At 42.5% G+C, this 27,099-nt stretch overlaps 14 protein-coding genes across 14 annotated transcripts; 8 read left to right on the top strand and 6 right to left on the bottom strand.

Annotated features, from left to right (window-relative positions):
- Positions 1-60: 60 nt before the first annotated feature.
- HBT1 (Hbt1p) lies at positions 61-2,535 on the top strand (the record flags this gene model as incomplete). Its single annotated transcript, XM_003678590.1, has 1 exon — positions 61-2,535. The coding sequence occupies one exon, from the start codon at positions 61-63 to the stop codon at positions 2,533-2,535; it is 2,475 nt and encodes an 824-aa protein (XP_003678638.1).
- A 1,496-nt stretch (positions 2,536-4,031) lies between these two features.
- TDEL0A00940 (RNA-binding protein) lies at positions 4,032-6,080 on the top strand (the record flags this gene model as incomplete). Its single annotated transcript, XM_003678589.1, has 1 exon — positions 4,032-6,080. One exon carries the CDS (start codon positions 4,032-4,034, stop codon positions 6,078-6,080), a length of 2,049 nt encoding a protein of 682 aa, XP_003678637.1.
- Positions 6,081-6,383: 303 nt separating this feature from the next.
- On the bottom strand, positions 6,384-8,060 carry SHS1 (septin SHS1; the record flags this gene model as incomplete). Its single annotated transcript, XM_003678588.1, has 1 exon — positions 6,384-8,060. The coding sequence occupies one exon, from the start codon at positions 8,058-8,060 to the stop codon at positions 6,384-6,386; it is 1,677 nt and encodes a 558-aa protein (XP_003678636.1).
- An 824-nt stretch (positions 8,061-8,884) lies between these two features.
- Positions 8,885-10,276, top strand: GCR2 (Gcr2p; the record flags this gene model as incomplete). Its single annotated transcript, XM_003678587.1, has 1 exon — positions 8,885-10,276. The coding sequence occupies one exon, from the start codon at positions 8,885-8,887 to the stop codon at positions 10,274-10,276; it is 1,392 nt and encodes a 463-aa protein (XP_003678635.1).
- A 140-nt stretch (positions 10,277-10,416) lies between these two features.
- NNR1 (NADHX epimerase) lies at positions 10,417-11,151 on the top strand (the record flags this gene model as incomplete). The annotated part of the gene is made up of 1 exon (XM_003678586.1): positions 10,417-11,151. The coding sequence occupies one exon, from the start codon at positions 10,417-10,419 to the stop codon at positions 11,149-11,151; it is 735 nt and encodes a 244-aa protein (XP_003678634.1).
- A 363-nt stretch (positions 11,152-11,514) lies between these two features.
- Positions 11,515-13,962, top strand: PSY2 (Psy2p; the record flags this gene model as incomplete). The annotated part of the gene is made up of 1 exon (XM_003678585.1): positions 11,515-13,962. The coding sequence occupies one exon, from the start codon at positions 11,515-11,517 to the stop codon at positions 13,960-13,962; it is 2,448 nt and encodes an 815-aa protein (XP_003678633.1).
- Positions 13,963-14,024: 62 nt separating this feature from the next.
- SPS19 (2,4-dienoyl-CoA reductase (NADPH)) lies at positions 14,025-14,891 on the bottom strand (the record flags this gene model as incomplete). The annotated part of the gene is made up of 1 exon (XM_003678584.1): positions 14,025-14,891. The coding sequence occupies one exon, from the start codon at positions 14,889-14,891 to the stop codon at positions 14,025-14,027; it is 867 nt and encodes a 288-aa protein (XP_003678632.1).
- Positions 14,892-15,261: 370 nt separating this feature from the next.
- Positions 15,262-16,338, top strand: SPS18 (Sps18p; the record flags this gene model as incomplete). The annotated part of the gene is made up of 1 exon (XM_003678583.1): positions 15,262-16,338. One exon carries the CDS (start codon positions 15,262-15,264, stop codon positions 16,336-16,338), a length of 1,077 nt encoding a protein of 358 aa, XP_003678631.1.
- A 235-nt stretch (positions 16,339-16,573) lies between these two features.
- Positions 16,574-17,833, top strand: RTT106 (Rtt106p; the record flags this gene model as incomplete). Its single annotated transcript, XM_003678582.1, has 1 exon — positions 16,574-17,833. One exon carries the CDS (start codon positions 16,574-16,576, stop codon positions 17,831-17,833), a length of 1,260 nt encoding a protein of 419 aa, XP_003678630.1.
- A 45-nt stretch (positions 17,834-17,878) lies between these two features.
- Positions 17,879-19,138, bottom strand: RIO2 (protein kinase RIO2; the record flags this gene model as incomplete). The annotated part of the gene is made up of 1 exon (XM_003678581.1): positions 17,879-19,138. One exon carries the CDS (start codon positions 19,136-19,138, stop codon positions 17,879-17,881), a length of 1,260 nt encoding a protein of 419 aa, XP_003678629.1.
- A 1,908-nt stretch (positions 19,139-21,046) lies between these two features.
- Positions 21,047-22,792, top strand: HO (Hop; the record flags this gene model as incomplete). Its single annotated transcript, XM_003678580.1, has 1 exon — positions 21,047-22,792. One exon carries the CDS (start codon positions 21,047-21,049, stop codon positions 22,790-22,792), a length of 1,746 nt encoding a protein of 581 aa, XP_003678628.1.
- A 112-nt stretch (positions 22,793-22,904) lies between these two features.
- TDEL0A00840 (uncharacterized protein) lies at positions 22,905-24,746 on the bottom strand (the record flags this gene model as incomplete). Its single annotated transcript, XM_003678579.1, has 1 exon — positions 22,905-24,746. One exon carries the CDS (start codon positions 24,744-24,746, stop codon positions 22,905-22,907), a length of 1,842 nt encoding a protein of 613 aa, XP_003678627.1.
- A 242-nt stretch (positions 24,747-24,988) lies between these two features.
- On the bottom strand, positions 24,989-25,786 carry MER1 (Mer1p; the record flags this gene model as incomplete). The annotated part of the gene is made up of 1 exon (XM_003678578.1): positions 24,989-25,786. One exon carries the CDS (start codon positions 25,784-25,786, stop codon positions 24,989-24,991), a length of 798 nt encoding a protein of 265 aa, XP_003678626.1.
- Positions 25,787-25,868: 82 nt separating this feature from the next.
- PTP1 (tyrosine protein phosphatase PTP1) lies at positions 25,869-26,885 on the bottom strand (the record flags this gene model as incomplete). Its single annotated transcript, XM_003678577.1, has 1 exon — positions 25,869-26,885. The coding sequence occupies one exon, from the start codon at positions 26,883-26,885 to the stop codon at positions 25,869-25,871; it is 1,017 nt and encodes a 338-aa protein (XP_003678625.1).
- Between the last annotated feature and the right edge of the window lie 214 nt (positions 26,886-27,099).

Below are 27,099 nucleotides of genomic sequence, written 5' to 3'. Positions count from 1 at the left end.
CTTCTTTACCCCAGATCCCTTTGAGAAAGATTAATATATAATATTTCATTTTACTAACTAATGTTGAATTTATTCTTCTTGTTTAAATGCAGTAAAACAGAGGAAAAGAAGACAGAGAACGAGCGTGAAGGATACCCAGTGGACGCTTTTCAAGAATTCAAGAAGAACGACCAGAAAAATGATACAGGATTCCATTCCACTGGTAGCTATGATCGTATTCTAGGTGAAGGTCAAGATGATGTCAATACTGCTGAAAGATTGCCAGGTTCTTACGATGCTTCTACTGCTGGTAAGAATGCTACTTCAACAAGCACTACCAAGCCAGTGCAGTCCGATTTGGGTCAGTCTAGAACACAAAAGACTCACCAGCCAGTTCAGACCGACTTCGGTCAGTCTAGGACACAACAGACTTCTCAGCATGGTCGTGATAACGATCCAGAGAACGTCTCTGGTATGTACAACATGAACCTAGGTGAAAAGACCAACATTACAACTGGTCAAACTAAGGGCGGGCACAGAGTTGATCAGCCGTTGGAATCGTACATTCCTGGTGTTGGTCGCTCCAACAAGGCCTCGGAAGCTATGTTCCCACATACTTCCGAAACGCAAGGTGGTCACCATATTTCGCATAAGGATGATAAACCTTTGGAATCCTACATTCCCGGTGTTGGTAGAAATAACCATCCAACAGAACATGCTGCGGCACAGCAAGGTAACGTAGGTCACGCTGAGTCCCATCAGGCTCGCTCCGGCAACTACTCGGAGCCTCATCTTGGTAAAAATGTGACCGAACAGCATCAATCGAAGAACCATACTTCCACACCTCATATTCCAGGTACAGGTGTGATTACCGAACCTTCACAACCAATGTCGAAGCAAAAGTATGATCCTAAACAGAACACGGCTTACAAGATGGACCCTCAACAGACCCCACACTTGACTCAAAAGACTGCTATGCCAGGATTTAACTACGGTAACAAGACGAATGCAGCAGGCGGTACTGACACGATTGATCGCGCTAGTGTTCCCAAGCCAGCACACTTGAATCCAAGTCCCGACTCTGGTGCTAATGCACCTGTTCGTCGTGACTCAAGGACAGTTAACCAGTTCCATGAGCCTGATTCTCAACGTGGCCCCTCCCAACATGTGGTTAGGGAGGAAAAAGAAACAGTGATTGATTTCCCTGCTCACTCTTATGATGCCGGTAAGGGAGAAGGGCAACAAAAGCACTCGACGTTGGATCCAAACGCGGGCAATTTCGGACAGGAAGCTAAGCACCATCACCAAATCCCTGAGGAACGCGAACCTACTCAAAAGAAGACAGGCATCTTCGGACATGAATCTCATGGTTCCCAACATGGAAAGCAGGCACCCGCTCATGAAGCTAGAGAGGCGGGCGTCTTCGGACACGAGTCTCACGGCACTCAGCATGAGAAAGCTCATGATTTGGGTAGAGAGCCTGAGGGCAAGAAGACCAATGTCTTCGGGCATGAATCTCACATTCAGAGAGATACTAAAGGCGCTGATTTGAATGCTAGTGAGAAATCTCCAAAATCAGGTCCAACTTTGTTCGGCAAGACCATCAACTTTGGCGGGTCTCACAAGGATGACACCCACAGGGATACTACCCATAAGGATGCCTCCCATAAGGCTGGAACTGGCAATACAGCTACAAAGATTGGTCATGTGAATACTCCAAATGTTGAGAGTAAGCATCTTCCTTCCAAGGTTGCTACTATGGAAGATCAGCCAGTTAAGTCTTCAACCGGACATGAAGGTTTAACTAAGAACAGAACCAAGAGTATTGGTTCCGAAGAAGCTGGGTCGTATGCTCGCGAAGTTGGTAACCATCCTAGTTTAGTCGACCCACGTCTTCCAACTTACCGTGAAAAGGATGAGACTTTTAGCCCAGCAGATCGTGAGAGTGGTGACTATAAGAAGGAGACTTTTACCTCAGCTGGTCATGGCAGTGGTGACCACCACAAGGATACTTTCACCTCAAGTGGTCATGGCAGTGGTGACCACCACAAGGATACTTTCACCTCAAGTGGTCATGGCAGTGGTGACCACCACAAGGATACTTTCACCTCAAGTGGTCATGGCAGTGGTGACCACCACAAGGATACTTTCACCTCAACTGGTCATGGCAGTGGTGACCACCACAAGGATACTTCTTCCTCAACTGGTTACGGCAGTGGTGGCCACCAGAAGGATACTTCTACCTCAACTGGTCATGGCAGTGGTGACCACCAGAAGGATACTTTTACACCAGCTGGTCTTGGTAGTGGTGACTATAAGGTCACCACCAAAGAAACAACTTACACCAGAAAGTTTCGGTTGGCGATGAAGCGAACCAGTCTCGTGGTGAACAACATCATGGTGAACAACACATGTCCCCCCAACCACCAATCGAGGAAGGTAGAGGGGAGCATACCTACTCATATCAGCCTGAATCTGTCCCACGTTCTCATTCGAAGGAACAAGAACAACATGCACCTCAAGGGGAACATGAGGAACATTCCAATCCTGGCCTAATCGAAAAGGTAAAGAATACGATTTCCGGCCACAATTCATGATTAACGATTTTATGAACTCTTTATGGACATCGCTCATTTTTTTTACGCACGAACATATATAATCTTTTGTTGTTGTATATATGTCAATTCTTTATGACTACTACCTTTTGGACCTTGTGTCCTTGTGCTGCCGTTTGTCAGAGAAGTCGAGAGGTAGCTTCCGCTCGTACGGACGATGAAGATGATTTGACAGACGGCGAAGACCCATAACTTGAGTCAAACAATTGTAAGATAGACCGAAACGACGGTACTACCGTGCTTACTTGACGCGTGAAATTAGCCGCCAATACTTCATGCCCCATATATAAAGCGCGGTTTGGAAAAGAATACGGGGAAAATTACTTACTACTTTACGACACAACTATGCATCAAAGCAGCAAAACTAAAGAAGATTATGAACATATGAGCAGAAACTCGAAGGCAAGGAACAAGAAGAAACAGGAGGGACGGACCATGAACGAATTTAAATTCAAGCCGCATGGAAAGGAAGCTGTTCAACTTGATAATGGCACCCAAATGGTAAACCAGGCTGTGCAAACTATAGCGCCTTTGCAACTACATCTCGATCAACTTTTCACTGGGACCAAGAGTTCTGAGCTAAACATTCAACCCCTAAGAAATACACAGAATGCTCATGGTTGCTCAATGGCTCAGCTAGCGCGAGAGATCAACTCTCTCTGCAATGATCCTACAACCCATTTCAGTCCGATTCTAGAACCAATAGCTGAACTCTCCAATCCTAGGCCATCCTTTTGTGAAAAATAGCCGCCGATACCTTATGGGTTGTTACCCTTCCTAAATAAAGAAGTCACCTGCTAAAATATCACCCACTACGGAGAGCACGTTGTATTGTCCTACTAATCTGTGCGTCAAGCCCCATGATAGCCAAGAACAGCTGGCTATCTTATCACCCATCAGTAAACACTCGCTGCCAGTTCAAGGGTGGCAATTATCAGCCAACGTGTCGAAAAATTTGTGTGTTTTTCCTTGAGTTTTGCTTTGTTTTCCATCCAAGTAACGACCACTTAGTGACACTTGTATTGTCGCGATCGTTTTTAACTTCTGTCAGGGCGGTCTTTATTTGTTACCTAGCGTACCCTGCCTGTATTCGTGTTGTTTATCGATTTCCCTGCGATTCGCTCCTGGTCAAAAGAGTCTTTGGAGCGAGAGAAAATCAGAGGAGGGAAGGAAACAAAAGTGCAGCGGAAAATAAACACAAGAAACAAACTAGCAAAGGAACAGGAGCAACAGCCAAGTGCATCGGGAAGCGATCAAATTGTTTGATTGTGTCACGAAAACTGCCATTTGTTCATTGAGAGCTACTTCTACTTGTCATAGTTGTTTGAAATCCAAGGTCTCCCCGTGAATTTTTTTGGAGTGGGGAATCAATAGAGAGGAACTACACGTTCAACACAGCATTTCTGCATTGCATTCTGTATTACCGTTGGGTGCCCTATGCCGCTGATACAGGAGAGTCATCCCATGGATAACTCTGCTTTTTTTACTCAAGAAACTTTTGCAACAGGGAACGAAAGCACGCTTCATAATATATCACCAAGCCACCAGAGTGCAATAAATTTAGATCACTCCAGTAGTGAGACAAGCATACATCGAACGAGTGGTTCAGCCCATCATACAAGCGCGGAAGTGAACAATAACAACAACAGTATAGGCAATAGCAACGAAAGAGGTTCGCCCTTACATTTGGCATCGATGCTCCACAGTTTATCACTAGGTGGTGCTATTCACCAAAATGTGCCACAGGCACAACAACAGCAACAACAATCTACGGTTTCAAAGCCAGATATGTTACAAGGATCTTACCTTTTAATCTTAAAAAAACTACCGCAAGATATCACACTCAGAGAGTGTTACGCGATTTTTGCATTAGCCAATGGTGTTGTTAACATTGACTTGATAAAGGAGCGTAAGAACTCCGCTTCATCTTTAACAGACGATTGTGAAGTGTCTGCCATCGCTAGGTTTGGTTCTTTGCAACTAGTGACTCATTATGCATCCATTCTAAGCTCTAAAAGTGATATTTTTGGACCTATCAGCTCATGTTCTCCTTACATTGAACTGATTGATGAAGTCGCTAATCAACAGATTCATTTTGAAAGACCAAAATATGGTGTCTCTCAATCCAATTATCAACTTGCCTCTGCCACTGTCCCCGTGACTCCAGTTTCTGCAATTCATCAACAGCAACAACAGCAGCAACAATCCTCACCAATCGCTTCTACCTCCACTAGACCTAGCTTGATGCAAACAAGGTCAAGGTTTTCATTCAATGATCCATTTTCTAGTGACCAGAAGACTCAACATATGAGCGAACAGCAACAAAAGTTACAAACTAAGCCTGGTTCAGTGATAACTCATAGTCGTTCGAATCAGGATAGCTCATCCACTGACGTTGGCAAGTCCTTCTTACTGTTAGAGAATGATGATATAAATGACAGCATTTGGGGATCTAACGCTATGCCCTCTAGTATGAACGGGTTTTCAAGCACACCACAACCTTCTACACCTATCTTGGAATGGGGTTCCAACAATAGAAAGCCCAGCTCATCCTTTTTCTTATCGCAGTCCGGAGGTGCTACGGGCGCTCAACCACCAGTGTCACAATCTGTTGATGTTTCTTCATCACTTCATGGTATGCCGGGTAGAACATCTAACAGTGCTAGCATCGCAACACCTTTCAATTTGCTTGGTCAGATTCCAACTAACGGTCAACCAAACATACCGAGTGCCATGAGTGGTTCAGATATGTCTGGTCAAAGGAAACACAATATGTTCATCAACACGAAACAACAACAGCAGGATCAGCAAAAACAACAGCCTCATACGCATCAGCAACAACAACAGCATCAACAATCAATGCAGGAACAAGCCGTCTCGTCTTCTCAGACGGGAACGCCTCAAAAGAGTTCTCAAATGAGGGGAAGCGTTAGTAGAGTAGCTCATTCAGCTAATGGCACACAGAAAGGTAGCATCTCCAATCCATCCTCCTCAACCAATGTAGCAAGCTCCGGTGCAATCTCGCAAGCTGATCTATCATTGTTGGCAAGAGTACTACCTCCAGCTAATCCGGCCGATCAGAATCCTCCATGTAACACGCTTTATGTTGGCAACCTGCCTCCTGACACTACGGAGCAAGAGCTAAGACACCTGTTCTCTGGTCAGCAAGGTTTCAGAAGATTATCCTTCAGAAACAAGAATAGTAATGGGAACGGACATGGACCCATGTGTTTTGTTGAATTTGAAGACGTTAGTTTCGCAACCAGAGCATTGGCCGAACTTTACGGTAGTCAACTACCAAGAGCAAGTGCAAGCAATAAAGGTGGTATAAGACTAAGTTTTTCAAAAAATCCACTTGGAGTTAGAGGTCCCAATAATAGAAGAAATGGTAGTAGTACATCTGTTAACACCCCAACTAGCAGCAACAGCGGAAACAATTCGGGATTCAGTAATTACAGTTATCCTGCTGGCTTCAACAAAGTTTGATATCATGTGCTAAACACTAGTCACATTTACCATTGTACTCTCATCCCTTCAGCCACTCCCTTCAAAGTGAAATTCTGAACTAATTTATCCTGGCTCCATTTTTTGTTACATTATTGTCATTTATCGCATATCATAATCTTCAGTGGCCATTTCAAGAATATTCTTCGAACGTGTAATTCTATTATCCTAATCCCTGTTTCGCCACTTCAATAAGTTCATCTATAACCGGGGGAAAATAAACATCTGTTTTGCTTTGATACATTACCCCAGCTTGCTGATATTACCCTTTTAACTCATTCTAATTCAACATAGAATAGTGTATATAATATAAATTTGTATGTTGTAATATCTAGAGATTGTCGTACGTTTAGTTCCTATTAGATGCAATGGATGCGAGATCCGTGTATGTATCTTCTTTTTCAATTGACTTTGAACTTGTGCACCACTTTGAGAAGATGCCAATGAAGTCGATGATCCGTTAATCTTTTTCTCCCGTAGCAATTTCTCCCTCAACTTCAAATCATGAGCCTTCTTCTCAAGTTCCTGGATGCGTGCCTGCAATTCCTTTGCTGATTGAGCCTCTAGTTTCTCTAACTTTTGTTGTCTTGCGATGATTCGCTCGTGTCTCAACACGTAAGGAACAGTTTCAGAAATATTTCTCAATTTATTTCTCTCTGGATTATCCGTGGAGCTCAATCTTGGTGATTCTTGCTTAATCGTTCTGATTATCTCTTCATTTTCATCCTTTATAGATTGCGACATCTGCCTTATTGGAGATTCGTTATCGTCCGCAAGATCTGGAGATCTGATCTTTGGTGTAGCTGGCAGTTCAGAGGAGAGTGCCAATGATTGTGAAGATTTGAAGTGTCCAGTGTTGACCAAGGATGCAAAGTTACTCAAACTTGGTGCATTGGACTGCCTACTATTTGCGGCCAAATCCTTTTCGATGGCTTCTGTCTCCGAAACGGTGGATAATTTCTCAGCACGGTAGTTTTCATATAGTAGGTTTTGCGTAGTATCTTTAAACTCTTGTAAATGCGATCCAAACAAGACGTTCTTCAAAACGTGTAGATCGGAAGCCTTTTCGTCATTGATATCGACGGTACCCCATGGATAATGTCTCACATATTGGCCCCGTTCATTTTTGAGATCTGAACAAACAACAGCAAACGGTTGCAAGTTGGCTAAGGCCTGATTTTCTTCTATCGTCTCTAAATCATCATCTTCAGGGTCCACGTCGAATTTGAATACTGGTACGTGGAACCTCTCAATATCGTCCATGATATTCTTTCTAAATTGAGCCAATTCCTCTTTAGTGAAAGAATCTGCCTTGGATATAATAGGCAAAACATTGGTATAACGAGACATTCGTTTCATAAGCTCAATATCGACTTGCCTGAGCCCATGTCCTGTGGGTTCGATGAAATACAACGCAATATGAACTCTTGTGTCTTCGAATCGTGGGTTTCTTCTAATCCTAGTTTCTTCGGCGAGCACGATATCGAATTGTTGTTCAAGATACAATGTAATTTCATCAAAACACAATGAATCGTCCAAATTTTCACCAATCCCATGTGCACTGATCAGATTAAACAGTATAGTTTCATCTTCCTGCTGGGACTCACGCGATTCCCTAGCACCAGTTTCCTCCATCCCAATCTCGACAGAAGTAGAAGTAATAGTAACACCTGGTTCCAACTCGGCACGAGCTGGATCAAATGAAGACATGTAGGAAGGAATACCGTTTTTCGAGTTGAAGGAAACCACTTTTGTTGGAGAAACGATTCTAATCTTTCCTGAGACTTCGTAGGAGTCCAACTGATTGTATTTATGAGGAAACAGATTTGATTCCAACAGATTATTAGCAAAAGTAGTCTTACCAGTACCTGAAGGTCCGCATAGTAGCATCGTGTAAGTGATACCGCGCTTGTTCTCCTTCTTCCTACGGAAAAGGCTTGGAGGAGCCCCTGGTGAGTCCATGACGAATTAGAAATATGAGATACCTACCAATTGACCCTCTAGACCGGTTTAAAGCCGCTAAATCTGTTGTTTTCATATTGTATTGGATCTTGATCTAGCATACTTGGGGCCATTTTGAAAAAAAATAGGCCATCACCCTGCCAGATTGGCACTTGAGCGGCGCTACCAAAACACAAACTTCACCAGTTTATAATGATACTAGTTCGAGTTATTCATTTACCAGTCAAGAATAAGCTTCATACACCAGTTCAAGTCCTTGTATGATCCCCTTTATTCTAGATTTCAATTTTAATTATTCTTCCCGTTTCTACCCATAATCCCTCCTTTAATACAGCCAAAGAGCAGGCAAAAAATACCTATCATTCCAGATATTTCGAAAACTTTAATGCTCTCGTCGCATTCTCATAAGTACTCAGTCAACTGGGACTGATTAACCCTTGGTTCTGCTTGGCGCGGTATTGATATTGCCCGTCGCTGCTCACGGTGCTAATTTTTCACGCTAAACGAAGCTTCGTTTCTATTGAAAGTGGCTCCTAATCGCATTGTAAGCTTGCATCTTTGAGCTAAAGTGGTCCGAGTTTCCATAGCAGGGTTATTTCGAGTTAATTACGGCTTGCAGGAACATCTGGTGAGAACCGTGTGCTGAATTTTCCGCTTCTGGGCATTCTTCTTTGTTCGCTTTTGGCCTAGGTGAAAAATCGCAGGGCTAAAGCTCGAGAAGTTGTTCACCGTATCGGTACAGTGCTGGTTGGGCTTCGATTGGATTTGGTTTCTCTCTGTCAAATTTTTTTTTTTTGATCCTGTAAATTGAATATCTGGTGGTTATGACCGACCTTGATTTTGGAAATCTATCCAGCCAGGTGCTCACGACTGCCGGCATAATGCACCATCAGACAAAGCTGGATGTATTTATTATTAGGGCTTATAAGCTGTTGTCGAGTGGATCCATTATAAACAGTAATACACTTCAAAGTGTCACAAGCTCGCCGCAGACTACATCTACTACACCAGCTGCAGCCACGACAAATAATGGAAACAGTGGTCCTGCAATTAATACGACGAATGGGAGTACAATACAGTACCAATATTCACAACTATTTGGGAAAATCTCAAAATTGTACAATGCAACTATATCATCAGGAGCCATAGACGATAGGTCCACATCACCCAAGAGTGCGATTGAACTGTATCAAAGATTCCAGCAGATTATCAAGGAGCTGGAGTTGAGTTATGAAGTGAGTCCATATGGTAGGTATTTCCAGAGACTGGATCAAAGCCTGTGGCAGATCAAGGATGATGTTGAGTTAAGAACAGACAAGCTCTGGAAACTGGTATCGATGAGCATATTCTCAATCTATGATCCACGAACAGGCCAGATGATTAATCAGGGTCGCAGAAAGACTGGTGGGTCCCTTGCCGCATCAACAAAAGGTTCCCCAACTGAAATGATGAACAATACAGGTAATGGCAAAGCTCCAGCTCGCCCTGGTTTGGTGAATGAGGCTATAAATCCAACTGTGAATAGCATGATGATGGATGCTTCGATACCGCAGCAACTACAGAAAAGGTTACAGACCATCTCGCAGGATATAAACTCCAGATCACTCAATGGTTACTATACGCAACCGACGAGTCCCGGCCAAGGTGGTAGTTTTGGATTTGGACTCGATAACGATGCCACACTTTATAACCCAACAAGTTACGGCAATAACAATAGTACAGGAACTTCCTGGAAGAGGCGATCTTTGGGATCACTAGCAGAGAACGAGCTCGACGATGAAGCAGTGGAAGAACTATTGCAATTGACAAATACCAGCAAACGGCAAAGAACTGCCACACCCATAAACTTTAACAACAATCCATCAGCAAATACAAACAACAGCATGAAGACAAGACAACCTAATGAGCATAATACAGCGCCCATCATGAATCCCACAGCGAACGTGGCACGCAACGCCACGGCAAATACAGCCGCAGTGAACGAACTAACAAATCCAACTTTCAATAACGGCATGAGCAATGCACTGGTCGCCGGCGATACACTGGTTCGACAACTAAAAGATACTTACGAATCTCTAGTAGCGGAAAAGAATCAGAGGATTGTTCAATTGGAGCGTGAAGTCGAATTACAAAGACAAGAGACCCAATGGCTCAGGAAGATGCTCATCGAAGATATGGGCTGCGTGAGAAGCCTTTTAAAAGACTTGAGGCGGTAGATAATTCAGTATATAGCCATCTAATGCAAATTGTAACTCTTATTGATTGATGTTACCCAGCTAGAATTGCGATTCTTATAAGGGATGCCAGTAGTAACAAGTCGCTCATCTTGTTGAATCACTTACCATAGGTCGTCAAGATGTCTTTATTCAAAGTTGTTTCATCTAAATTAGCTGCCGAGATCGACCAGGAGTTGATGGGCCCACAAGTTGGGTTTACACTGCAACAATTGATGGAATTGGCAGGTTTCAGTGTTGCACAGGCCGTTTCTCGTGAATTCCCCCTTGATAAAGCCAGTATCGATAAACATGTTTTCGTCATTGCAGGTCCCGGCAATAATGGTGGCGATGGGCTTGTGTGTGCCAGGCATTTAAAACTGTTTGGTTACAATCCGATCGTATACTACCCAAAGAGAAGCGAAAGAAATGAATTTTACAAGCAATTGGTCAGTCAATTGAACTTCTTTAAGGTTCCTATCCTATCACAAGAGGGTGACAGTACTGATTGGCTCGAATATTTGAAACCAGAATCCACACTCTGCATCGTGGACGCAATCTTTGGCTTCAGCTTTAAGCCACCAATGCGTGAACCTTTCAAGGGAATTTTAACACAGCTACATGAACTAGAGAATCAAGTTCCCATTGTTTCCGTTGACGTTCCATCCGGATGGGACGTAGACGAAGGTCCCATCACTGAAGACGCAATAAACCCAGCCGTGCTAGTCTCTTTGACAGTCCCAAAGCCATGCAGCAATTTCCTTAAGAGGAACACTGCACACTACGTTGGTGGCAGGTTTATTCCCCGCGAGTTCGCTAACAAGTACGGGTTCGAACCATTCGATTACGAACTCACAGACCAAATACTCAAGCTATAAACAACCCAAAAATTTCTGAATAACTGCAAAAAATTGCAGAATTAACCACGAAATCTTTTCATAAATATTAAACAATACTACAGAATTAAAATGACACTCTTTTTTTTACTGACACTTCGACGACTTGATTTTTAATTGTGACGCTCTCAACTTTCTTGTTTTCCGGGGCTTAAAAGAAAAGCTTTAACGGTAAGAACCTCGACGCCAAACTCATTGAAACTTCGAATTAAAAAGATATCAAACAACTGTTCGAGTTATTCAGGAAAGCTGCTGGTATCTACAGATTGATCAGTGGCAAATTGGTTCACTGGGAGCAGCTTTTTTGGGACCCGGTGCGGCGCGATATAGAAGCATTGAGTCGAGATGCCCTTGGAAGATAGTGGTTGCATAGACGAAAGCGCTCGTGAGGAAGTTTTAATTCCGGATACTGAACCTAAGAGGGTCAAAGCATATGTATTGGAGAACAACGAGTGGAAAGATACTGGTACTGGGTTTTGTATTGGGAAATTAGATAAGGAAGATGAAGGACGCGCAACGAGTGCATATCTGGTGGTCACGAATGAAGATGCGCCACGAGAAGTGTTGTTGAGATCGAAGCTGGAAGGTAATATTGAGTATCAACGACAGGAAGAGACTTTGATCGTTTGGAAGGATCTGAATGGGAGAGATATCGCATTGAGTTTTGAAGAGAGCCTAGGTTGTGATGTGTTGTGTGAGTTTATTGTGGAAGTTCAGAGGCATTCGGAGACTAATATCTCGCTTGTAGCGGTTAAATCAAACGATAATGGTGTTGGTTCTGTGCATGAGATTATTACGGGACCTGTTTCTTTGCCCTCTGTGGATCCGGAGCAGAACGAACAGACGTTGATGGAATCTCTGAGGATTTTAAATGAGAATGTCGCATTTGAGTTCCTGAAAAATGAAACGATTGAGTTTATACTGAAATCCGATTACGTTGGGCTGTTGATCAGTCATTTTCACAAGGCTGAAGCTGCGAAGCTTCCGAAGGACTTGTTTCTGCTCGGGAGTCTTGTGAAGACTCTGATACTTTACAATCAACGGGATGTGTTGGAGAAGATGACAGAAGATGAATATATTATGGGAATTGTAGGGATATTGGAGTACGATACAGAATTCCCAGATTCAAAAACAAACCATAGAAAATGTTTGGAATCAAATAGTCCCAGCATCAAAGAAGTAATACCAATTCAAAATGAAGAATTGAAGAATATTTTGAAAAAATGTTTCCGGTTACAGTTTTTGAAAGATGTTGTCCTTGTACGATTCTTGGACGATCACAATATCAGTTTTATCCTCGATATTATCCTGGATTTACAAACATGCATAATCGATTTCATCAAAGTAGATCCTTTCCTGGATACGCTGTTCGCATTGTATGACGAGAGGCCTCCTGAGGATGTTGACGCCGAATTAATTGAGAAGAGAAAAGACGGCATACGGCTTTTACATCAATGCGTTCAAATGTCCAAAAACCTCGATGCCGCCGATAAGGAAACGTTTTATAGGACTTTGGTCGGGAAAGACATCTTCAAGGTACTCGATTATGCATTTCACAAAGAGACCGAAAGTAGTTTGAGGATTCTCGCAACAGATACCATCATCACAATAATTGAATACGACGTGTTGTTAATACCCAATGTGCAGCGTCTGAAACCTTCATCTAAGAACTCCGATAAAGAAGCGAAAGATGAAAATGCTGATCAACAGTCAAAACCCGAAGGCTCAGAAATCTCTTTGTTACTCATCTTATCAGCGATCTTACTCACTGATAAGAGTCCCGGTATGCGAGAACAAGTCAGTCAAGCTTTGCATACATTGTTACACCCAGACGGCTGCCTCGAGAACGATATAGCGCTGGAGAACAATCATCCTGGCAATGTCGATCTCATTTCTGACATGAACTATGACATGCATAACGGCAGTGACAATATCAATGGCTTCAGCTCCTCATCTTCGCATGTGATGGAGTCGTTTGGAAATTTTTACAGCCAGGTAGCTCCGGTGCTGTTTCAGCCCTTGATAAAGGATTCCAAAGATAAGAATAAACTTATAGACGATGACAATTTGCTAATTCATCTCGTTAAACTAGTGTCACTCGTATGCACGGAGCACAACCGCAGAATATCGAGGGAGTTTATCTTGGAAAACGGAATCGTGGAATCCCTAAGTCATCTAATCGAGCCCACTCACAACTTGCAATTAAGACTCACAGCAGTGAGATGTTTTAAAAATATAATGTGCTTGGATGATGATTATTATCACAGACACATGATTTCGAAAAAATTGTATCGACCAATATTCAAGTTATTGGAAGAAAACTTGGACAAAGATAATCTAGCGAACTCATGCGTCCAGGATTTTTGCAAAATTGTTCTTGTGCATTGTCTTTCCACGAGAACCGAGGCTAATGGCAAACAGCAAGAAATGCTACGCAGGAAATCAAATTTCACGCTTTTGAGTAAACACATAATGGAAGAGTATGGTGAAATCTTGCAACGTGCCAGGCAGATAAGAGTTTTCAATGAACTGATCGAGTTCAATCAGGAGCAAAAAGCCACAGAAGTTGATGGCTCCGATGACAGGGAAGATATCAGCATGGACAATGATGTCAATGACAGTGCTCACTTGACGTTAGACGACGAAAGTAAGGTGTTCAAGAGGCTTCATTCTGAAGTGACTGATGTCGAATCTCCGTTCGGCCCCACCACCCTGCATACCAAGAAAATAATAGAGAAACTGAATACAGTGGAGCCTCCATCTGCAATGTTAGGAAAACTAATGAGGGAGTAAAATATGATATATTTGTAAATGTTATGTATAGTATAAATAAGCGGAACATTTATTCGGCCGGCTTAAAGCTGTGACTTTAAACCTTTTACAAACTCGGGATACATATCTTGAGCGAAATGTGTTCCAATGTGCCATGCTCCACCATCTACTACTGAGATACTACCGTTGACGAACGAAGCAGCGGAAGAGAAAAGGAAAACAGTAGTGTTGGCAACGTCTTCTCTCTTGCCAAGCCTTTGTAATGGGACCATCGTAATCAATTTATCCTTGAGCCCCGATTGGACCAGACGTTTCAAGCCCTCTGTATCGCCAATAGGCCCAGGTGCTATGCAGTTGCAACGAATCCCCAAAGGTCCCAGTTCTACGGCCAGCGCATTTGAGAGAGCATCAACTCCGGCTTTTGCAGCACCTACATGGGCCTGGAATGGCACACCATAGTAGTGCAAAGTGGCAGAGATAAAGATAATAGCCCCTTTAGTCTTCTGCAATTCGGAAACACAGGCCTTCGCCGTATTAAAACTGCCCAGCAGATCAATATCGACCACAGATTTGAACCCATTAGGTGACAGGTGTTGAAAATCACTGATAAAATTACCAGCAGCACCAGCGATCACATAATCGATACGACCAAACTTTGCCACAGTTTGGGCTACAGCATCTTTCACTTCTTCGAAGTTCCGCACATCTACCCCATACACAGGAAGAACACACCCTTCCTCACCCAATTTCGAGATCTCTTCAGCTGCTTCGACAGTAGCTTCCTTACGTCTTCCAATAATTGCTGCTCGAGCTCCCAATAACACCATAGCCTCCGTCTGTACTCTACAGATACTACCAGCACCCCCAGTCACTAAAACCACCTTTCCCTTGAATAGATTAGGTTTCCAAGTCCCTTCAGTCACAAATGAGTCGTCCAATGTATTTACCATCTTGATTATCAGATCGTTAACAGTCGCAGAATTGATGAGAACTTCTCATAGCATAAAATAGTTGTTCTTTTATACTTCCCCATACCATTCGGCGTTAGTCCATCTGTGACAGAAGTCCTCAAGTCAGCCTTTGGTAGCCTTGGTAGCGCCACTTATTCAGGTGATAAGAGTCTTGCAAGTATGCTGGTAAACGATTGAAAATTATCAACACTTTTTTAAAAATTCATTAATTCCAAGCTTTTTAACCAGTCAATTAGCGATTGGTACTGGTTGTTAGTCGCTGATCTCGTAACTAGGCCTAAATAGTGCTAAGTGGTCTTTCCATTGAGTAACTGGCGTGTTTTGCAGGGCAAATTGAGCTAGATCAAACATGTCAGAGTGGAAAGTAGATCCAGAGAACCGTAGACGGTTGTTGCAACTGCAGAAGATTGGAGCTAATAAGAAATGTGTGGACTGTGAGGCTCCCAATCCACAATGGGCTTCTCCTAAATTTGGAGTTTTTATTTGTTTGGAATGTGCTGGAGTGCATCGAAGCCTAGGGGTCCACATCTCCTTTGTGAGATCTATCACTATGGACCAGTTCAAACCAGAAGAGCTAGCGAGGATGGAGAAAGGTGGAAATGAGCCTTTCAAGGAGTATATGGTTGCACACAACGTAGACTTGACGTTGCCTCACAAGGTGAAGTACGATAATCCGATCGCTGAGGACTATAAGCAAAAGTTGACCTGTGAAGTAGATGGCGAGACTTTTGTAGAGCCTGAACACCCTGGGTTTGATGCTGCAAGTTTAGGTAAATCTTCTGTGCAGCCTGAGGCACTAGCGGAAGTGAGCAGGCAACAGACACCGATTGAGTCACGCCGCTCTGTTACGCCAAAGAACTCGATAGATCAAAAGACAAAGAACCAAGCGTATTTTGAACAGCTGGGCAAGCAAAATCAAGGTAAACCAAATCATTTACCACCCTCTCAGGGCGGTAAATACCAAGGTTTTGGCAACACTCCAGCGAGTAACGATACTTCGAATGGCCAGTCCGCTCAGCAGTCGAATACGTTGAGCTTGGACAATTTTCAAAAAGACCCACTCGGTACATTTACCAAAGGTTGGGGACTTTTCTCCTCAGCGGTGACCAAGTCCTTTGAAGAAGTCAACGAGTCTGTCATCAAACCGGGCTACCAGCAATGGCAATCTGGCGAGCTTTCAGAAGATACCAAGAGAGCTGCGGCTCAGTTTGGCCAAAAGGTGCAAGAAACAAGTCATTTGAGTATGCAGGCATTTTCTTCCTTTACCAAAAATATACAACATCAGTATATTGGAGATGATGCTGCTGGTAATCCACAATACTCGCAGATTCCACAAACTACCTCTCAGGAAGGACTAAACCAGAAATCTGCACCATTGAATGAGAAATCGAAGAAAGCAGCGGAAGATGAGTGGGACGATTTTTGATTCATCCCATTATTTGTATATTTATATCGTAGATTTTGCACAGTTATAAAGTCAAACCGGGATGTTAACAGGTCGCTATATATATGACTTTACGGCCTCACACCTGGCTTATTGAGCTCGATCTTGATGATCCGTTGCAAATGACTGGCTCTTATATAACTTGACATCTTGATGATCAACCTTAACTTCGGGCGCATCTTGAAGGTTCAATTGACCATTCCAGAATCCAGTTGATATGGACCCATTTCTAGCCAGGCTTCCTGACGAATTGAGATCCAAAGTTGTAGGCGTAGTCAATGTTGTGCCCGAATCACTAGCGGTTTTTGAAGAGATCTACAAGTATGCATCGTTAGACGATGGGGGTCAAAGCCGGAAAACTCGGAAAGTTGAAGAAGTGGATCAAATTGATTTCAAAGTGCCAGATGAATCACAGGTAATTTTCTCCATTGAAGATGCTTCTATTCTATCTCCAGTACGAAAAAAGTTGAATTTTGTATTACATCTCTCTCCAGAGAGCAAACCAATGATATCATTAATTAAAGGTGACAAGATCGAATTATCAATCACAGAGTTGAAGAAGAATATTACAATGGCTACATTTTTACCTGTTGCAGAGAAGCAGAACTATCTCTACATCTTTATTAATTATGCGAATACCGTTGATAACAAATATACGGACCCAGTGCTAATGACTCTAAATAAAAACACCATGCTTACTCAATTTAAGCAATCGGGATTTCTGGATGCCTCTGTCGACGATTTTACCAAGTGCATAGAATATATGAGAAAACAAGCGATTCTTGCTGGGTTCAGAATATCAGATCCGTTCTTTACAAACCATCAGGAAGCGGAACAGAACAGTTCTTTCCATGTTGAATGTCATCGAGGTACAAAGGAAGGTACATTGTATTTTCTGCCGGACCATATTATCTTTGGCTTCAGAAAACCAATTCTATTATTCAACTCGTCAGATATTGAATCGATTACATATTCATCCATTACAAGACTAACATTCAATGTTACTTTGGTTACTAAAGATGGCAGCAAGTACGAGTTTTCAATGATTGATCAAAACGAGTACAGCAAGATTGACGAATACGTTAGGAGGAAACAGGTGAAGGATAAATCTATGTCGGAGGAATTAAAAGCAAAGTCCAAGAACAAAGCCAACCAGGATAACGAAGACGCGCCATCGGCTTTGGAAGAAGCTGCCCAACAAATGGGTAATGGACCAACTCTTGAATTGAATTCGGACGACGACGAAGAGGCAGACCAGAATTTCGAAGCAGAGAGTGACTTGTCAGATGGCAGTGGCGAGGAATCAGGTGCTGAAGAAGCAGAAGACGGTGAGGCAGATTCAGAAAATGGAAATGAAGAAGGTCTCACAGCTAACAATCATGCGGTCAAAGAGGATGATTTTGAAGTAGGGTTGCAAGACATTCCAATAGAGGTGGATGACGAAGACGACGAAGGTTCAGGAGTAGAATACGCCTAAGCGTATGTACAGTAAGTCAAATTGAATGCTTTATTAAGCGGGTATCTAATCCTCCAGTATATAATTACCTAGCTTGTCCATTTTCAAATTACCTACACCCTTTGAAAGTGCTTCAATTATGCGTTCATTTTCCTCTTCTTCCTCATCGGTAGTACTTCCTTCACTGTCATTGTCTTCGTCACTCTCAGTGTAGTAATCTTCGCTCTCTTCCTCTTCTTCGTCCGAATATTGTTCGTCATCTTCGGAGTTGTACTCTGCGTTTCTCATGCTATCGACTGCCTCTTCTAAGCTTCTATCACCAGGATGCTTCTTACTAAAACCAGAAGCCTGGACTAGCTCATCTAGATTGTCACACCGGTGAACATCTCTCTCAAACTCTGGATATGCGTATCTGTAACCATCACCATATCCATCCTCATCAAGCATGGTAGGATCTGGTGTCGGGTCATATTTCAGCTTCTTTCTAAAAAACCGTCTGATACACTCGATATCTCTCTGGAAATAAAAATCTGCATCCTTATGTTGAATGGATATACATTGTGGGAAATCGATCACAACAAACCCGCAATCCTTGGAATCCTCTACTGTGTTCTTGATCATAATATTAAACTCATTGAAATCACAATGGATCAATCCACTATTTGCAAGCTTAACAGCAAAAGTCATTAGATCGCTGTAAAGTTTTGGTATGTTGCTATGGTTTCGAAGATTTCTCATTGGGAACCCATCAATGAGCTCCATGAGAACTATGTGACGAGAGTTATCGTAAGGCTGAGGAACAATAAACCCTTTCGAATACAACAGCGACATAAATTGGTATTCCTTCTGAGCCGCCAGTAAAGATAAATGCATCCAATTGGTACCATGAGCATTTTTTTTCAAATAATCTCTATTATTCTTAACAGTATGGAAAGAAGTTCTTCCTAGTCTATGAATTTTCATGACTTTTGCCACACCATTCTTATCACTTACTTGGTAGATATCGGATTCCTTTCCTACACCAATGGTGTTACCAAATGAGTAGACCGTATCTCTGTTCAACATAGATTTCACCGCTAGATAATCAAACCCATTGTATGTCAACTTATAGCCATCGTATTTCGCATTTCTCACTTTCGCAACTAGTTTCACTTTCGCCAAGTCACCAATGGCTCTATTGGTCCCGGAACTAGCTCTCATTCCCGAAATCTGGTGAATCATACCTGTAGGTACCACTTCGTGATTTTTCGTTCCCTGTTCCACCGCTTTTAATACTTTAAAATCATCAGCGGTCAAGTACCGCATATGCCCCATATCCAGTTTCATCTTGAGTACTCAATGAAGTCTTGAAACAGTGATTTACGCCTGCTTTGTTGACCCAAACTTAGCTCATCTCATCGCTTTAAAGCCCAGTTAATCAAAAATTTCCAATCGTATGATACGAAGCACATTAATTTATACATTAAATAATTGAATCTAAGGCTCATATGGTGGAAGTTCTTCCATCGAGGGGGTCTTATTAGATGTTTCAGCAGATTTCACACTTTCAACCGGAACCTTGTCTGATTTTTCAGTATATTTCGTAGCTTTATAGGCCGGAGCCTTCTGCTTGCCCTCTTTCCGTTTCTTGTAAGCTTTTACACCTTGCTTTATGATAAGCGACACTAAAAACGAAACTCCCCCAGCTGGACCATAATGATGACGATAGCATCCATGACTGCACCTTCTACGTTCTCTACGCCATTCTTTGCGTTCTTCATTTAATTCCCTGCGACGTTCTTTCCTAGTTTCTCTATTAACATCGGCAATTGTCGTAACGAAGACTCTACGGTTATTCATGCTTGAACTAGTCATTTTAGTCACATAATCAGTGCCAGCATTCTAATAAATTATGGTCTGTTAGAGGTTTGTTTTATATCAATTTAATAAGGGATTATCTTATTTCCGTCATTATTTTCTTGACCCGAGGGTAGCGGCTTAGCAGAGGCTTGGCACAGTGAAGTGAAAATTACACTTGGCACACATCAAGTTACCGAAAAAGCATCTATGTTCACCTTAATGCTGCTGACTGATAAGCCTGGTGTTGTGCATCCAATATTCTAGATTTACACGGTTGTATATATTTAATTAATTAATTTTTAAAGATAAAAAAATAATAATCAATAATAATATTCAAAACTTATGGGGTGAATAGTTCAGAGTCCCAGAAATTCTAGCAATATATATCCCTAGGATACCAAATAATTCTTGTCAAATAACCTTATCTAAAAAGCCACGAAGCGCGTCAAAGCCTAGCGTGTTGAATATTCGCATCTACTTGCATTCAAGTCACTATACAATTCGGCGACTAGACATTCTCCAGGTCCCTAGATATCCTCAATCTTGAAACCCCAACTGGTACCAGATCGTGTTAAAAAACGAATCAAAACCTCATGCCGCGCCAGGGGTTACCAATTAGGAAAAAAGTGAAATTAATTAAGTGGAATCAAAAATATAGAGTACCAACAGGATCGGTTCAGGGTTTGATTGGATTACTCCTAGTATAATACAGGATCAGACTGAATTTTTGAGTGTTTTAATAGATACTTGGAAGATCGTGGACTTGATAATCAAGATTTTTTAAAGAGAATATTACTGGGGTGAGGATTGACGACAATATTTAAATTTGATCTTCTGGATGAATTGGAAGTCACCTTAAACCATTGAGTATCATAGCAACCACCGATAAGTTGGTTGGCGAAGTTCAACTTGTCAAATAAATTCGTAGACTCAACACGAATGGCGGGTTCGTTTGAAATAGTGTGATAATCGTAATTATTTTACCCAAGATGGCATTTTAATCTCCTGGACAGCTATTGAGGTGTTGTATTGATGTTGATTTTTCTTTTTCCGCCATGTAGCTGGATACTCTTCTCACCGGGAATTTGATCTTGAATTGATTTACATTAGATCCTTCAATATACCAAAGGGGAACAATAATTAGTTCTCGTATCAACCGTGGATTTAGACTTGGGTCAGATGCGAACGCCAAACCTGGCTTTGGCGGTTAATTCCATAATCGCGGTTGTGATGGCGGTCCACTGATCTGGATCGCGAATATTGATTTAGGATGGCACCAAGGTATCCCATTCACTTGAGTATTAAAGATCATTGACTTGACCATTGATCTGGAATGGATTCCAATTCTTTTACCTTTCGTTTTTTGATAATGGCATCACCGAGTTAATAGACCAAATGTTTGAACAGGGAACAAAAATAATGATGGCTAATGGCCAAGCCAAGGATATTCAAGATATCGCAATTAATTCATACGTTTTGTGCGCTGATGGGACCATAGATCGTGTTACTTCGATATCGCAGGATGTTCAAACGACATATCAAATTCTACAAAAGACCAAACATAGAGCCAATGAGGGAGAGCCCGGTAGGGAGGATCCTATGAGGAGACAGGTATTTCACAGGTTGGGATTTAAATGCACCGTAGCTCATAAGTTGCCTTTAAGAACTGCTTCTAAACCAACCTTAGAAAACTCTTTCAAAAGGAATAATTTTAAAGTAAAGTGGAAGAATATGGAAGAGCATTTAACTTTTGACGGTAGAATTGTCAGCTTACCCAAAACTCATCATAAGGATTTTCCGATGACATCTGAAGGTGAATTTCGTGCCAGATCTTTTATGGCTGAGAAAGAAGCAGAACATGGCAGATACCTCGAATTCAGCATTCAAGTCAGAGACCTGGATCTTTTGGAAGCTCAAATCCGTGTTAACTCATTTTTACGATTTTCACCAGTAGTTACTGGGAGAGGTATCCTATCAGAATTTTTAACTGGTCAAAAGCATCTCATTACCCCATATGTACTCGATATGGCATGGCTATTAGGATTATGGCTTGGCGATGGTACAACCAAAGAGCCAGAAATTAGTGTCGACAGTTTTGACACATGCCTGATGGAAGGATTGATTGAGAGGTGTAAAACCTGGGGTTTATTTCCAACTTATAAGGATGAACCTATTCCACTTAGAGCCAAGCACACTAGGCTGTACTTTGGTCAAGAGCCCGATGGGAATAGAAGGAATAGGAACTTGAGAAAGGATAATCCTTTTTGGAATGCGGTAATAAATCTCAAATTCAAGAGAGACCTCGATGGTGAGAAGCAAGTGCCTTCATTTATGTGGACAGAAGACATCGAAGTTCGCGAAGCATTCTTAGCTGGTTTGATTGACTCAGATGGCTATGTGGTTAAGAGGAATGAAGGGCCTGATGCTTTCAAGGCCTCAATCCAAACTATATACCCATCAATCATGAACGGTATTGTTCATGTCTCTCGTTCACTTGGTATTGCGTCCACGGTGACGACACGATCGGCGAGAACTGAGACGATTGAAGGTCGCAAAGTCAATTGTCATTTCACTTATGATTGCCACATCGCTGGACGCACTCCGCTTCAAAAGGTCTTATCCTATTGTTGTAGTGGTCATAAAAAGAGACCTGTGCCAAAAGTCATAATAAGAGAACCGATCTACTTTGGATTCAATGAGGAAAAGCGTGGATTACAACCAGTCTTTGGGATAACCACGGAACAGGGCAAGAAAATCTTGCTAGACAATAAACTTGTAGCTCATACTTGTGGAGAGCATTGCATAAAAGAACAACCGAAATTCACAACAACAAAAGGTCTTAAGCATTGCATAGCATGTCCACGTAAAGGAGTGAGATACTTTTATAAGGACTGGTCAGGTAATCATCGTATCTGTGGGCGTTGTTATGGACGTTATAAATTCAGCGGTTATAGGTGTCTGAATTGTAAATATGTTCCCGAAGCTAGAGAAGTAAGAAAGGCCAAACAAAGAGGCGAGGAATTGGGAGTTTCTCCTGATGGAATCACAGTTAGCGGGCTAATTTGTGGTAGGTGTAAAGGCATTCTCAAATTCGATGAGATTAGAGGACCTCGAAAAGTAAATGCGATAATCGCTTCTTGAATTAAATATGAGCTCATTTTAATAACTAATAGAAAATATGAGATATACAGTGATGGAACATTATACTAAGATACAGATTAAGACTAAATGAAATAAAATCTTAACAAACAGCTTAGCGGGAAGACATAGCCTTGGTGACGACTCTCTTCAAACCAACTTCAGCCTTTCTCAAGTCATCAGTGGAAGCGTCTTCGATTTCCAAAGCAGCCAAAGCATCGGACAAAGCAGCTTCAATCTTAGACTTGGAACCTCTCTTCAACTTGGAGGACAAGACTGGGTCGGTGACGTTTTGTTCGATGGATGCAACGTAAGATTCCAATCTTTGTCTAGCTTCGTGTCTCTTAGCGAAAGCTTCGTCAGCAGCCTTGAATTCTTCAGCTTGGTTGACCATCTTTTCGATGTCATCAGAGGACAATCTACCGACAGCATTGGAGATGGTGATGTTAGCGGACTTACCAGTGGACTTCTCAACGGCGGTGACCTTCAAGATACCGTTAGCATCAACTTCGAAGATAGCTTCTAGAACTGGTTCACCAGCGGACATTGGTGGAATGTTCTTCAAGTCGAATTCACCCAACAAAGTGTTTTCTTTACAGTTAACACGTTCACCTTGGTAAACTGGGAATTGGACAGTAGTTTGGTGGTCAGCAACTGTGGTGAAAGTTCTTCTCTTGATGGTTGGAACGGTAGTGTTTCTTGGGACAACGATACCGAAGATGTCACCTTGCATACCAACACCTAGAGACAATGGAGCGACATCCAACAACAACAAGTCCTTGGTCTCATCGTTAGTGGATTGACCGGTCAAGATAGCACCTTGAACAGCAGCACCGTAAGCGACGGCTTCATCTGGGTTAATAGATTTCTCCAATTGCTTACCTTCGAAGAAGTCGGACAACAATTTTTGGACCTTTGGAATTCTAGTGGAACCACCAACCAAGACAACTTCGTCGATTTGAGACTTGGAGATCTTAGCGTCCTTCAAGACTTGTTCAACTGGTTCCAAAGTGGATTTGAAAAGAGCAGAGTTCAAGTCTTCGAATCTAGCTCTGGTGATAGAAGTTTCGAAATCTTCACCGTCGAACAAGGAGTCGACTTCGACAGTGGTTTGAGTAACAGAGGACAAAGTTCTCTTAGCTCTTTCAGCAGCAGTTCTCAATCTTCTCAAAGCTCTAGCGTCCTTGGAGATGTCAGAACCGGTCTTCTTCTTGAATTCAGCCTTGAAATGTTCCAACATGTTGGTGTCGAAATCTTGACCACCCAAGTGAGTATTACCGGAAGTAGACTTGACGGTGTAGACACCACCAGCGATGTGCAACAAAGAGACATCGAAAGTACCACCACCCAAATCGAAGATCAAGACGTGTCTTTCTTTGTCGGACTTACCAGCACCCAAACCGTAAGCAATGGCAGCGGCGGTTGGTTCGTTGATAATACGCAAGACGTTCAAACCAGCGATGGAACCAGCATCCTTGGTAGCTTGTCTTTGAGCATCGTTGAAATAAGCTGGAACGGTGATAACAGCCTTTTCAACCTTTTGAGCAATCTTAGCCTCAGCAATCTCCTTCATCTTGGTCAAAACCATAGCAGAGATTTCTTGTGGGGAGAAAGTCTTGGTTTCACCCAAGTATTGGACTTCGATGACTGGAGAACCCTCGACATCGATGACCTTGAAAGGCCAGGTCTTCATATCGTTCTGAACAGATTCTTCATCGTAACGTCTACCGATCAAACGCTTAGCGTCGAAGACAGTATTCTCTGGGTTCAAAGCAGCCTGGTTCTTGGCAGCTTCACCGATCAATCTCTCTTCTGGAGTGAAAGCAACGAAAGATGGAGTAACTCTGTTACCTTGCTCGTTGGCGATAATCTCAACGGAGGACTCGTAAGTGGCAACACATGAGTAAGTAGTACCCAAATCGATACCGATAGCACCTTGGAAAACACCTTCAGCCATTGTTAACTTGAAAGATTGATTGTTGGACTTTGAAACACCAATTGTAACCCAGCAAAAACTACGTGAAAACTTTCAGAGAACACCAATGGAACCAAAACTCAGCTTTATAACTAATGAAATACTTGAAAAATTTTTTGTCAAATCTTTGGGATGCGTATGCTGGAAAAAATTTCACTTTTCTTTTTCACCGCCTACTGGAAGGGAAGAGCCCATCACACCGGCTGGGCATCGACAGCTTGAAGCTAGAAAAGACGGTTTGGTTGAAGCTTGTGAATGGTCAATTGAGCTTCGAGGAGTGCGAGAGCGGCGGCTACTTGATGAGTCGTTCCTGTTATGGCAAGTGTTTGTGTTTTTGAGCGAGTGCGATGCGGGAGTGGTAGCACTTTTATCGTTGCTTGAGAATGATCTCTTGTAGTTTCAATTCTTGTTCCGGCCGTGCCGATGAGATAGGTTACTTGTCTTGGGGTTAGGGATAGTTCCTGGGTCTCTATTGATGGGGCACTGGGCGATGCGAGAATGCAGCCGCTCAGACCGGGATCCTTAGGTGGAATCGATGGCATCAATTGTGTCCATTGGTGTTCAAATAGGTCTAGGTGGTTCATTAAATCTTTGTAGAGTGGTTCAAATTGCGGTTTCGCGATTGAAATTGACTTGAAGTCGGCACATAGACGAAAATCGGACTGGAAAGACAAATCGTCTTTACACATCATCTGGGTAAGATGTAGAGTAACCCATCGGCACTTACTGAGCGCTTTTATAACTTCTTGCTCCATTCTGCATTTAGCCGCCACCGTGCCTTTATGAGTATTGAAGACAGCTATCAAACCCTGGTTCCACTCGATAGCACGAAACTCGAACCAATCAATCTCTAAGGACACACACCGTTCATCTAAGCCTGACTGGTTGTACCATGTCTCTCCACATTCCAACGCGTCCATCACTTTTGCCATCGGCGGCTCTTCTCTAACAACCCTTTTCACATCCGTATCACCACATCTGAATGCTACATTCACATCTAGATCCTTCAATGGGCTCTCCATAGCGGTTCACTAATTTGGCTTGTTGCTTCTGTTCTTGAAGAGTGTCATTTCAAGGACGCGAACCTGATTTATACTTCGGCGGCTATTTCAACCGCTTTTTTTGTGACAGGTCATAGAGGTACTTCGCAGCATGGTAGATAAACATATACTGGTCAATCATCTGAACCGTCTTGAGCCTCTGTGACCGTAGTTGTAGCACAATCTGTTCGATCAGGTCATGTTTGTAGTCCTGAACCGGCACAAGCTCGCCGTGGTCGTTCTTAGCGGGTGAAAAATCTCTCGTATCGTGAATCAAATGGTCGAGTGCTATGAATGTACCACTTCTACCCACGCCTGCTGAGCAGTGGACCACAATTGGATTCCCAGGGGAGTTACAACTGTGCGAGTGTTTACATAGTTTCATGATGGGTACTACCTCTTCAGGTTTACTCATATCGCGCCATTGGTACAAAATAAAATGGTGAACAGTCTTTACGGGACCGCTCCCATGTTGTGGTTTCATCTTCAAAGTCGTGAGTGTGTACAGATCTTCTATACGCACTTCATCCTGGTATTCGATAACGATCTCATCGTTAAACTTTGTTTCATCTAAGATGCCTCCAGGAAATTGAAGTTGAGGTGATGTTCTAGTTTGATCCTCTGCTTGCGGTCCTAGAGGCCAGTACTGGTGGCATTTGACGCGGTTGGACTCGATCAAGGGTGTAACCATCACAACGACGATATTCTCGTTGGGACATTTCTGGTAGCACATCTGCCAAAACTGAGGCCAGGTTTCCCTGGTCGGGCCCTGGGTAGCGATATAGTGACCTGGTCCCAGACTTTGACCTTGTACATCTAGTTTCACAAACGACGCATTGATATAGTTGTTCCCCTTCATCACATCCAATTTGACTCTATTCCGCTCATACGGCATGATATTTACATACCGATTTCTTTCATCATTCTGCTCATCCACACTAACTCCCAGGGACCAACGAGAGTTCTTTCCATCGATCGTGGCTTCTCGAAGCCGTTCATCTTCCTGTTGTTGGATAAACCGGAATTTCCCAACCAATTCCTTATCGGACTGCTTCAAGTACCACGGAACAGCACACTTCATCGCTATCCAGTCTTTCAATAACCACAGACCCTGATTGAACGATCAATTGATCTATTTCAAGTGCTTGAATCCTCTAATAGTTCATTACTATGGTGGTCCAAATATTATGATGATATTGTCAGGGTAAAGATAGTCAAAAATTAGAGTAATCAGTTGAAAAGATGTCTAAATTTGATCGATAAGCTATTGATAAATCACTTTACGTTGACCCCAG

Source organism: Torulaspora delbrueckii, chromosome 1 (genome assembly GCF_000243375.1).
Source record: "Torulaspora delbrueckii CBS 1146 chromosome 1, complete genome".
Lineage (NCBI taxonomy): Eukaryota > Fungi > Ascomycota > Saccharomycetes > Saccharomycetales > Saccharomycetaceae > Torulaspora > Torulaspora delbrueckii.
Note: the sequence above shows the minus strand (reverse complement) of the source record. Positions and strands in the feature narration are given on the sequence as shown.